Source organism: Ornithorhynchus anatinus, chromosome 3 (assembly GCF_004115215.2).
Source record: "Ornithorhynchus anatinus isolate Pmale09 chromosome 3, mOrnAna1.pri.v4, whole genome shotgun sequence".
NCBI lineage: Eukaryota > Metazoa > Chordata > Mammalia > Monotremata > Ornithorhynchidae > Ornithorhynchus > Ornithorhynchus anatinus.
Window position 1 is genome coordinate 7,552,369 of NC_041730.1, and position 12,553 is coordinate 7,564,921.

The 12,553-nt window shown below is 50.6% G+C and overlaps 1 protein-coding gene across 37 annotated transcripts in view; it reads left to right on the forward strand.

Annotated features, from left to right (window-relative positions):
• The window catches only part of NRXN2 (neurexin 2), a 176,888-nt gene that overhangs the window by 129,824 nt on the left and 34,511 nt on the right, over positions 1 to 12,553 (forward strand). For all 37 annotated transcript variants that reach the window (XM_039911367.1, XM_029061746.1, XM_029061768.1 and 34 more), the window contains one exon: positions 2,337 to 2,415. In XM_039911367.1, coding sequence (XP_039767301.1) covers positions 2,337 to 2,415 — 79 coding nt within the window. The remainder of the gene's footprint in view (positions 1 to 2,336; positions 2,416 to 12,553) is intronic.

The following is a 12,553-nucleotide window of genomic DNA, read 5'->3' on the forward strand; positions in this document are numbered from 1 at the left end:
CCCTGTCCTACATGGTGCTTACAGACTAAGTGGGAAGGAGAACAGGTATTTAATCCCAATTTTACCAATAAGGAAACTGAGACATAGGGAAATTAAGTGACTTGCTCTCAAGTTCACATAGCTGAGAAGCAACTTGGCCTAGTGGATAGAGCACAGGCCTGGGAGTCAGAAGGGCGTGTGTTCTAATCCTGGCTCCACCACTTGCCTGCTGTGTGTCCTTGGGCAAGTCACTTTGCTTCTTTGTGCCTCAGTTACCTCATCTGGGAAATGAAGATTAAGACTCCGAATGTTTGTGTCCAAACTATAAGCTTGTATCTATCCCAGCGCTTCATACAGTGCCCGACACATAGTAAGCGCTTTACAAATATCAAAAAAAAAAAAGGGTGGCCGTGACGGAATTAGAACTCAGGTCCTCTGCATAGCTCAGTGGAAAGAGTACGGGCTTGGGAGTCAGAGGTCATAAATTCGACTCCCGGCTCTGCCACTTGGCAGCTGTGTGACCGTGGGCAAAGTCACTTAACTTCTCTGTGCCTCAGTTACCTCATCTGTAAAATGGGGATTAAGACTGTGAGCCTCACATGGGACAACCATATTAGCCTGTATCTACCCCAGCACTTAGAACAGTGCTCTGCACATAGTAAGCGCTTAACAAATACCAACATTATTATTATTATTCCCAGGCCCTCACTCTCTCCACTAGGCCATGTTGCTTCCTCGGAGAGAGGTGAGAGCACACCCTATGTGGTAGCTGGGAGGGATGAGGGTACAGTTTGGGAGTGGAGAAGTCATTCTGCCCCGGAGAAGGGGAAATGGTGAGAGGAACAGATGCAGAGAAGCCCACCAGGTATTAAGTCCACCAGGTGAGGAGTGGAGCTGGAGGATGGGAGAGGGACGAGGCCGGATCAAAGGTCATCCCGGGACTCCTCTGTTGTTTGCCCTTTCTCTCTTTCCCCTCCGTCCTCCCTCTCCCTGCCCAGACGAGCTCCATGACCTTTTCCTCTCACCCCCACTGTCTCTGCCTCGCCCTCCCCCATCTCAGCCTTCGGCCTGGGCTGGTTTGGTAGTCGGGTCCTCGCCTCCCCGGCCCTTCCCATCCCTCCTCCCTCCGAGCTGTGAGGGTTTCTCACTCTCCGGGATCAGACACGGAGGGAAGAAAATGCTGACAAAGTCGTCTCTGGTCGTCATGGCAACCACAGCCCTAATTAGTGCGTGCAGCCTGGTTCTTTCTAGCCCAGGGAAGGGGTGGGGGTTAGGAGAGGGACAGGAAGGAGGATGGGGGTGGTGGTGAGGGGCAGACAGAGAGAGAGAGGTCCTCAGTTTCTTTCTGGATTGGGGTAAGAAGCCCCAGTGTCCATGCTTTCTCTCACGCGGAATGGGAGCCCTCAGAGTTGGAATTTAGCACATTCAGCACCTTCCTGTTCTTCCACATCAATACCAAGAGTGCCCATTTGTACCAACCAACCCACCTTGATCCTAATTCCCCCCCCCATGCCCCTAGCAGCCTCTCGAGATCAGAGCCTGGCAGCCCACCCACCTTGAATCCACTGGCACCTCTCATCTCCCAGCAGTGGAACCAAGAGGCCCTACCTCTGGTGACCTTGATGAACACTTCCTCCCCACAACCAATCCTCCCTGCCGACCAGCTAGGGATCAGGCCAGTCAGTCAGTCGGTCAATTGTATTTACTGAGCGTGTGCAGAGCACTGTACTAAGCGCTTGGGAGAGTACAATGATGCAATATAACAGACACATTCCCTGCCCCCAACAAGCCCTAGAGGGGGAGACAGAAATTAATATAAATAAATCAATGACAGATACGTACCTAACTGCTGTGAGGCTGGGAGTGGAGATGAATGAAGGGAGCAAGCCAGGGGGATGCAGAGGGAGAGGGAGAAGAGGAAAGAAAGGCTTAGTCAGGGAAGGCCTCTTGGAGGAGATGTGCCTTCAGTAAGGCTTTGAAGAGGGTGAGAGTCTGTCGGATTTGAGGAGGAAAGGCGTTCCTGGCCAGAGGCAGGATGTGAGTGAGAAGTCGGCGGGGAGATAGACGAGATGGAAGTCCAGTGATTAGGTTAGCACTAGAGGAGCGAAGCGTATGGGCTGGGGTGTAGTAGGAGAGTAGCGAGGTGAAGTAAGAGGTGTGTCCCCCATCACCCCAGAGAACCACCCTCACCCCCGTGACCCAGCCCCGAGTGTTCTGACAGGGAGTCAGGTCTCAGCCTGAGCCGGTGTCACCGGAAATGGGCCCTGGAAATTGGGCCCCAGGGGTGGGGACAGAGAGGCTCAGCCCGGGGAGCTCTGACTTCTCCCGGGGACCCCCGCTCCCTCTTGTCCCCCCAGAACACGGACGACCTGCTGGTGGCATCAGCTGAGTGTCCTAGTGACGACGAGGATTTGGAGGAGTGTGAACCCAGCACTGGTGAGTGCCTCTCCCCCCTCCCCCGCCCCTCCCGCCTCCCCCGGGGACCCTTCATTTTTTGACTCCTCCCGGGATGGGGGAGGAAGGGCGACGGTCTCTAGGACCCCCTCACCTAGATTCAGACTCAGATTTTCGGGTTCCCCACCCCACTCCAGAGGGAGTCACTTTCAGACGGTAGCTTTTCCTGACCTTTCACCCTTTGACTAGAACACCAGCGGAGGAACCCCAGACACTCCCTCTACCTTCCCCCTCTGCCCCTTAAACTGCCCCATCCCAAGAGAAAGGCGGTGAGCAGCTCTGCCACTCTCCCCAGCCGCCTTAGGGAGCCTCCTCCCCTCTCCTCAGTCTAATTCATCAAGGCCGTCATTCCGAGAAGCTAAATCCACCCGGGGAAGACTGGGAAACTATAATCCCAGGAAACCCATGAGGGGTATATACTACAACTCCCATCAGGTCTCTGGGACAAGTTCTACAGTTCTCATCCGTCCTAAGGGACCTAGAGAATGATTGCCAGGATGGGGACCCCTGTTTTCTGTAGGGAAGGAACTCTCCCTCCCAGCTGCATTTGGTAACAGTGGGGAGGCAGAGCGGAGATTAAAGCAGCCATTAGGCCTTGAGGCAGGAACTGTGACTTCCATGAGCATCTCAAGGAAGGATCTATGCCCTGGGGCAGCCCCCAAATTGAAACTACAGGAAATCCTGGGATTTCCACTAGACCACAGCATGATCTTTGCCCCAGAAGCTGTGCCCTGCATCAGCAGGAACGCACCAGGCTCTCTGGCCGTTGCCATGGAGACCGTCCTGAGTTTGGCTGAGGTCCAGCCACATCCCTGTTCAGGGTCTGGTTGCCTCCCTACCCATGTGGGAATGGCCCACCGGGCCCATTTCAGATACCCTGGGACTCTCCGAGACTCTCCGGGCTCTGACTCCAGTTGGTTCTGGTTTTATCCCCAATTTTGGGCTCTGCTGGAATCCAGGGCGACTGGGTTGAGCGAGATGACCTGTGTCTTGGGGGAGGAAGATTAGCTAATACGGGCAGGGGCCGTGCCCCGAGACAGAATATAAGGAACCGGAAGAGGGCATGGTTGGGTAGATCAAGAATTCTAACTACTCTGATGTCATGACCCCTACCGCCTCCTGCTGCTGCTCTGAGAGTCAGATACTAACTCATTTTTTAGGGACTGAGTAGGGAGGAAGGGTCTGTGCTATGCAGAAGTACACAAAATATGTGCATTAACACACACAAACACAAAAAGATGGACAGGAGAATACGTCTATTTTCAATGTTGGCAGCACAGCATCTAACATCCTGTTGATGTGCAATATAGAATTAATCTGGCATCAGAAACAGGCACACATATTGATATATACGGACTCGTGCCCAAACAAACACTCTCTCTCTCACTCTCTCTCACTCACACACATTCTTACTTACACACTTGATTGGCTCCATGAATAGTTCCAAAACCTTTAGTACCCCAGGAGCGAAATGAGTCTTGCTTTTTTGTGTGTGAATGTATGTGTGCAAATTCATGTGTGTGTCCCCCCCTGTGTTTCTCCATGTGGGTGGGGAGAAGAAAAAGAGATGAGGTAGGCTAGTGTGGAAATTCACCCTGAATGAAACCAAAGAAGTCGGGCCCTGCTCCGCCCTTCATCTGCCGTCATGATCTCAGGGCCGCGTTTGGGGATTCACAGGTTGCTGCATAGACTTTCCTCAACGAGGCACAGTCCTGCAATAGGTCTTGATATATCACTGATATCAAGAGATACCAAGAGATATCATTGCTCCAGAGAGGGAGAGGAAGAGAGAAAATCAGAGATGAGAAAGTGGACATAGAGAGGAGGGAAAAAAGAATATGGAGGGGGGAAAGAAAAAGAGCCAAAGAATAAGGAATAGGATTGGGTGGCCAGATTCAAAGAAATAATATAGTAATAGTATTTATGGGGTGCACTCTTTGTGGGGTGCCCTGTACTAGGTGCTTGGGCAGTAAGGGATCCATGTTGCTGCTCTAGAAGGATTTCTGGAGCTCCAGGTGAAGTACCTGACTCAGAAAAACCTAAGAAAATGGGATGTCCTGCTCCCCGGCCCAGCTCCCCGGCCCAGAGGGACATTGAAAATGGACTAGATGTGATCTGCCTAGAGGCAGGGGCATGGACTAAATTACCCCTAGTGTCCAGGAGAGGCTTTATAAGCCTAAAGTCACAGAGGGTCAGGGTTGCCCTGAGCCCTTCAAATCCTTGAAAGCTCACTCACCTGTGCAAGGCTGCAGGGCCCCAAAGGGAGGAGAGAGGGGATGGAATGCCACACCCTCACTTCAAAAGGGCTTTCAGGGCAGGAATGACAACTGGCTCCAGAGAAACTCCTTCAGACTTTGCCTGCTGCATTTCAACCCTGGCTCCTGCCTTGACCCTAAATCATCATCATCAATGTTATTTATTGAGCGTTGCTATGTGCAGAGAACTATACTAAGCGCTTAGGTGAATACAATACAACAGGGTTGATGGATACATTCCCTGCCCACAATGTAAGCGCTTCACAAATAGCATTATTATTGTTATTATTATTAATGAACTTATAGTTTCCCTAGGTGGATCTGTCCTGGGGAATAAAAATGGACCCTTGCTTCCCCCAATTATAGGGTCAATTGGTCGCTCATTGGTAGCTTGTTATTCAGGGCATGCCTGAGCCTCTCTGGGCCACTTGAGGGGTGGAGGAGGGAAGGCAGGAGGGAGGGAGGAAAGGAGGCGGGTGAGGGAAGATGGTGGAGTCCCAAGAAAATCACAGTCTGGTCTCGAGGCCCGGAGCAGCCTTGGGAGCAGGGCGAAGAGGCAGGTGAGTGAGTGAGTGTGCGATTTTAGTGTTTGTAGTGGTGTTTATTGAGCACTCACTTGGTGCGGTGCTCTGTACAGAATAGAGTGACACTCTCCAACAAGGAGCTTACACTCTAACAGGGGAGACAAGCCTGGAAACATTTACACCCAGAGAGGGCGGAAGAAAGGATCGTGTGAGTTCTCATGCTACCCAAATATGCATGTCTGAATACAATGGGGTGTTTCATCGCATCTGTGCAGGGGCCACTGTTCCCAGATGTTTCTGTGACTGGAAATCTCTGTGTGGAGCTGGGATGTCCGAGTGAGGTCAGGAAATTAATTGCCCCAGCCAAGAGCCTCGAGGCCCATTGCCAGCCTCTGGCGTAGTGATTTATCGACACTTGTTCTGAGGCCTGATCCTGGCCCTTCTCTGAACAAGGTTTTAGCAGTTTGAGGACAGGGGTTTTGTCTATTTATTTTTATTATACTCTCCCAGGCAATCAATCAGTAGTATTTCTGGAGCGTTTATCCTGTGCAGAACACTGTCCTAAGCGCTCGGAAGCATACAGTAAAGTTAGTAGACTCACGTGCTCAAGTAGACGTACGGATGCCCACTCACCAAGCGACACGGAGGAGCAGCGGAGTCTAGTGGGTAGAGCCCGGGCCTGGGAGTCAGAAGGTTTTGGGGTTTAATCCCGGCTCTGCCTCTTGTCTGCTGTGTGACCTCGGGTAAGTCACTTTGCCTCTCTGTGACTCAGTTCTCTCAACTGTAAAATGGGGGTTAAGACTGTGAGCCCCAGGTGGGACATGGACTGTGTCCAACCCCATTACCTTGTATTTATCCCAGTGCTTAGTACGGTGCCTGGCACATAGTAAGCGCTTAACAAATGCCATCATTATTATTAGCGTTATTATTGCACAGATGTGTGCATTTGCAGTCACAGGCACACATATACACACACACATTTCTCACACCAGGCCACAGCAAGGGAGCAGGGAATGGACGAGGCTCTGAAGCTTGGTTTGGGATCCAAAGGGCAGCAGTCAGGGGAGCCCCCCACCCCCCTTGAGGGCCGTGCCCATATGGTAACCAGGTCCAAAAGAAAGTGAGTCTGCCCTTTGCTGTTCTGTTTCCCTCTGACCACCGAGGTGTGTGGAACCACTGCCTTCCCTCCCTCCACCTCCCCTGGGGTCTAGTGGTCCCAGAAGAGTTTCCCAGCACTGCAGGGAGCCCAAGGCATGATAATTCCCCACCAATCAGTCAGTGGTATTTGCTGAGCACTTATGGTGCAGAGCTCCGTACCTAGCGCTTGGGAGAGGACAAAACAAACCAGTTGGTAGATAACTTGGGCCTCAGAAGGGCTGATTTTTCCAAGACAGGGTTGTGGCTGATGCTCGCTTGTTTGTGCCAGGGGCCTGTTGGAGTCATTTTAGCCATCCAGTCTGGGTTTCGGCTGTTATTCTCCTTCCCGCCTCCCACGGCGAAGCCCCGGGAAGCCCAGAAGGGGCCCCCAGCCTCCAAGAGGCCCTCTGACCTTGACTGTAGCCTGACCTTGACATAGGCAGCCGGTCAGTCAGGCACAGAGAACAGACAGCACTGGGCCTACTGGTGACAGCGCAGGCCTGGGAGTCAGAAGGACCTGGGTTCTAATCCTGGCTTCGTGTGACCTTCTGCCGTGTGACCTTGGGCAAGTCATTTCACTTCTGAGGGCTCAGTTCCCTCATCTGTAAAATGGGGGTTAAACTGTGAGCCCCATGTGGGACAGAGACTGTGTCCAACCTGCTTATCTTGTATCTACCTCAGAGCTTAGAACAGTGCCTGACGCGTAGTAAGCACTAACGAATACCATAAAAAAAAGGGGGGTCCTCACTTTGAGGCTTCCAGAGACACACCAATGCTTCATTCTTAGTGAAAGAGCTGTCGGGGCTCAAGACGTTCTGGAGATTTTCAGTTCCAATAAGTAATGTGGGGTGTGGACATGATCATTACCCGTCAATCAGTCTATCAGTGCTATTTTCTGAGCACTTACCCGGTGCAGAGCACTGTTCTAAGCTCTTGGGAAAGGGCATTTCAAGGCCAGTGTTGGGAAGCAGCACGGCCTAGTGGAAGGAGTATGGGTCTAGGAGTCTGGAGAAGCAGTGTGGCTCAGTGAAAAGAGCGTGGGCTTCGGAATCAGAGGTCACGGGTTCGACTCCCGGCTCTGCCACTTGTCAGCTGTGTGACTGTGGGCGAGTCACTTAACTTCTCTGTGCCTCAGTTACCTCATCTGTAAAATGGGGATTAAGACTGTGAGCCTCACGTGGGACAAACTGATTACCCTGTATCTGCCCCAGCACTTAGAACAGTGCTCTGCACATAGTAAGCGCTTAACAAATACCAACATTATTATTATTATTATTATTATTATTAATTCATTCAATCAATTCATTCAGTCATATTTGTTGAGTGCTTACTGTGTGCAGAGCACTGTACTAAGCACTTGGAAAATACAATTTAGCAACAAAATCCCAGCTTTGCTGCTGGCCTGCAGTGTGGCCTTGGGCAAGTCACTTCACTTTCCTGTGCTTCAGGTTCCTCATCTGTAAAATGGAGATTCGATCCTATTCCCTCCTATTTAGACTGTGAGCCCTATGTGGGCCAGGGACTGTGTCCGATCTGATTATCTTGTGTTTACCCCAGCACTTCGTACAGTGCCTGACACATAGTAAGTGCTTCACAAGGAGAATAATAATGATGATAATAATAATGATGATCATAGGAAAGCGCTTAGTACAGTCTCTGCATACAGTAAGTGTTCAATAAATATGATTGAATGGGTAGGCATAATACCATTGACAATAATACCGCCGGGGCTACGAGCTGCTAAACCAGAGGTGCCGGGGCCGTGGACTCCACGGAGACTCCAGGACTCAATTCCAGCACGAATTAAGCACCAGATACCGCACGCTCACCTAGGCACACTTACACTCATTTAGACCCAGATTCCACACTTCAATCTTACACACTCAAGCTACACTCTCAAGAAACCCACACACAAACCATCACTCATTAAAACCTCCCACAAATTCACACCCAGATGCAAGGACCCAGAACCACCTAGAAAGGGAGGTCCCACGCACATCCAGGGAGACACACCTTTGCACCCTGGGATACATGTTTGTGTTACACACTCGCACGCACACTCACCCACAGATGCGTGTCCTCATCGGGCGTTCCAAAGCTGCTGTCGGCCGAAAGGAAAGGGAGACCATGAGGGAATGCCTTCCGTGGGTCGGATCCTTCCCGCCTGGGATTCTGTCTGCCGGAGTGGCTACAGGATCAAACAAGCAATCGATCATTTACTACTGTGTGCAGAGCACTGTACTAAGCACTTGAGAGAATACCATGATTAACAAACATGATCCGTATTATTTTTAATGGTGCTTGTTAAGCACTTACTCTGCATCATGACTCTACAGGCTAATGAAGATGGACACAGTCCATGTCCCGCATGGGTTTTACAGTCTTAGACCCTCTTTTATTCATTTATTCAGTCGCATTTATTGAGCGCTTACTGCGTGCAGAGCACGGTACTAAGCGCTTGGAAAGTACAATTCAGCAACAAATAGAGACAATCCCTACTCAACAGTGTAGAAGGGGGAGACAGACATCAAAACAAATAATCAGGCATCAGTAGCATCAATATAAATAAATAGAATTATAGATACACATCATTAATAAATAGAATAATACTACACAAGTGTTGTGGGGCGGGGAGGGAGATAGAGCAGATGGAGGGAGTCAAGGCAATGGGGAGGGGAGGAGGAGCAGAGGAAAAGGGGGGATAATAATTATGGTACTTGTTAAGTGCTTACTATGTGCCAAGCATTGTTCTAAGCGCTGGGGAAGATACGAAGTTGGGCACAGTCCCACATGGGGCTCACAGTTTTAATCCCTGTTGTAGAGATGAGGCAACTGAGGCCTAGAGAAGTCAGGTGACTTACCCAAGGTCACACAGCAGACATACGGCAGAGCTGGGATTAGAACCCATGACCTTCTGACTCCCAGCCCCGTGTTCTAACCACTACACCATGCTGCTTTTTATACTAATGATAGTATTTGTTAAGTGCTTACTATGTGCCAAGCACTGTTTTAAGCACCAGGGTTATCCCACTTGGGGCTCACAGTCTTAATCACCATTTTACCACTTAACTGAGGCACAGAGAAGTTAAATGACTTGGCCAAAGTCACACAGCTGACAAGCGGCGGAGCCGGGATTAGAATCCACAACCTTTGACTCCCAAACCCGTGTTCTTTCCACTAAGGCACGGTAAATCCTTCTAGACTGTAAGCTCGTTATGGACAGGGAATGTCTGTTTATTGTCGAACTGTACTCTCCCAAGCACTTAGTACAGTGCTCTGCACACGGTAAGTGCTCAGTAAATACGAGTGAATGAATGAATGAATGAGGCCCAGAGAAGTGAAGTGACTTACCCAAGGTCACGCAGAGACAAGAGGCGAAGTCAGGATTAGAACCCAGGTCCTTCTGACTCCCAGGGCCTTCTCTAACCACTAGACCATGCTGGTTCTTGTCTTCAAGAACTAGCACTCTAGTAGGGGAGAGAGTTTATTTAAAATACATACGTAAGCTTGTTGTGGGCGTGGGATATGTCTGCCAACTTTGTTGTATTGAACTCTCCCAAACTCTTAGAATAGTGCTCTGGGCATAATAAGTGCTCAGTAAATACCACTGAATGAATGCAGGTAGGAGGAAGCATCAGAGTGTACAGTTACGTACGCAAGTGCTACGGAGAGATGTGAGTACCTAAGTGCTTAGGTAGCTTTCATGGTTAGGAATGGACCATGTCACATCCCTAAATTTTCTTGAAATTGATGTAACATCCCCTTATTAAACCCATCATGACTACCTACCCCGGAATCTATAATAATAATAATAATAATGTTGGTATTTGTTAAGCGCTTACTTCGTGCAGAGCACTGTTCTAAGCGCTGGGGTAGATACAGGGGAATGAAGTTGTCCCACGTGAGGCTCACAGTCTTCATCCCCATTTTACAGATGAGGGAACTGAGGCACAGAGAAGTGAAGTGACTTGCCGACAGTCACACAGCTGACAAGGGACAAAGTAGGGAGCTATTCGAACCTGCTGGTACTGCCTACCTGCACAACTTCCTGTGGAAATGAGAAGCAGTGTGGCCTGATGGAAAGAGTGCAAGCCTGGGAGTCAGAGGAGCCGGGTTCTAATCCCCACTCCACCACAAGTGGCCAAGTCACTTAACTTCTCTGTGCTTCAGTGACCTCATCTGGAAAATAGGGATTAAGACAGTGAGCCCCACATGGATCAACCTGATAACCCTGTATCTACCCCAGTCCTTAGAACAGTGCTTGGCCCATAGTAAGGACTTAACAAATACCATCATCGTCATTATTATTATCTCTCTAAGGCCAGCCGGCAAGCAGCGTCATCCACAGGGCTGAAAGGATAGACCGGGGGGGGAATCCTCTGTCACTGGCCCTGCCCATTGAGCTGAGGTGGCCTAGGGTGAGCTGAGGTGGCCAAGGGCAACAACCTGTAAGGGAGTCGGTACTGTGGGCTGGACATAGCCTGTACCGAAACTCACTCTAAGACTCTTGGAAGCTGTGTTTTCTACACAGGCAAACGTCATTAGCAAATATGGAAGTTGCCAGTTGAACGCCACTGGATCCCGATCAACCCAGGAATCAGTGTGGCCTAGGAGTCAGAAGGACTTGGGTTCTAATCCCAGCTCTGCCACTTGTCTGCTGAGTGACCTTGGGCAGGTCACTTCACCGCTCTGGACCTCAATTACCTCATTTTTAAAACGGGGACTAAGACTATGAGCTCTATGTGGGACAGGGACTGTGTCCAACCTGATTAGCCTGTGTCTACCCCAGCGCTTAGTACAGTGCCTGGCATATAGTAAGCGTTTAAAAATACCATTAACCACCCCCCCAAAAAACCCGGGAATTTGACGGACGGTGGATGAGGTTCAAATCTTCTTCACTGTAGAATGACAAATGGTTTGAACCATAACCTCAAGGAGCAAGAGTCATGGGACTAGATTTCCTTGGGCCAGAAGAGAGGAGGATTAGAGGTAATTTACACACGTCTTCAACCTAGTTGAAGGTACAAGATCGGAACAACACTATGTAGGAGGCTGTAGAGAGATCCTATACAAAGTGAATTCCATCTCACTTCTGGAGGCCAAAGGCCAGTGGAGGCTATTAGTACCAAAGTCAGGAGGCCAACAACTGCAGAAGGGAATGGAAGAGAGGTGGATGAATGGGGAGTGAGAGACTTTGAGGGCCCTAGGCCCGAAGGCAAAGTGAAAAAGGCGGGCGGGTGGGCCTGTGGGGAGCTGAACAGCAGGGATGCACCCCTTTGTGTGGGACATCCCTGGAGTGTGACGAGACCAGGCCTGGTCTCTGCTCCAATCGGCAGGGGTCTGGGAGAGGCCAGTCTTGGACTTCGCCTGAGTTTGGGGTGCTCTTCAGAGGATGTGGAGTTTGGACCAGGACTCCCCGGAGGGACCCCGACTCACTAACCAGCAAGCTGAGACTATGGGCCTCGGGCCAGGCCTGGTCTCCCCGAAATCTTCAGCATGGGGAGGGTGTCTGGAGGGTTCAGCGGGGATCCCTTGGGACTACTACCAGAGGCTGGGGAGGTGGACAAGGTGAGGGGTTTGGGTGAAATGGGAATGGCCACATTTCGTCAGACCCAAGCAGACATTTCTCTAGCTCATTCAGGAGGAGGGGGATCCCCAGGGCTTGGTTCTCCCCTCTAAACTTGGGCAGATGCTACAATGACCCCTTCAGAGCTGAGGGGAGTTGTCCTAGTCAGGAGACTAGCTGAACCCCCAGCTCCGATGAGAATAATAATGTTGGTATTTGTTAAGCGCTTACTATGTGCCGAGCACTGTTCTAAGCGCTGGGGTAGACACAGGGGAATCAGGTTGTCCCACGTGGGGCTCACAGTCTTAATCCCCATTTTACAGATGAGGTAACTGAGGCACAGAGAAGTTAAGTGACTTGCCCACAGTCACACAGCTGACAAGTGGCAGAGCTGGGATTCGAACTCATAACCCCTGACTCCAAAGCCCGTGCTCTTTCCACTGAGCCACGCTGCTTCTCTCCCTGCCCCCTGTCCTGGAGATACCTAATGGGTGGGAAGATTGCCCCAGCTATACCCCTCTGGCCCTGCCCTCCATACCCATATATGCCCCTGTGGGCCTCAGAATGCACCTTGCAGGGCAGCTTTTCTCGTTTTCGTCAGGGCCAGTTTTTTCCCTAGGGCGAAGATGTAGTTCCAA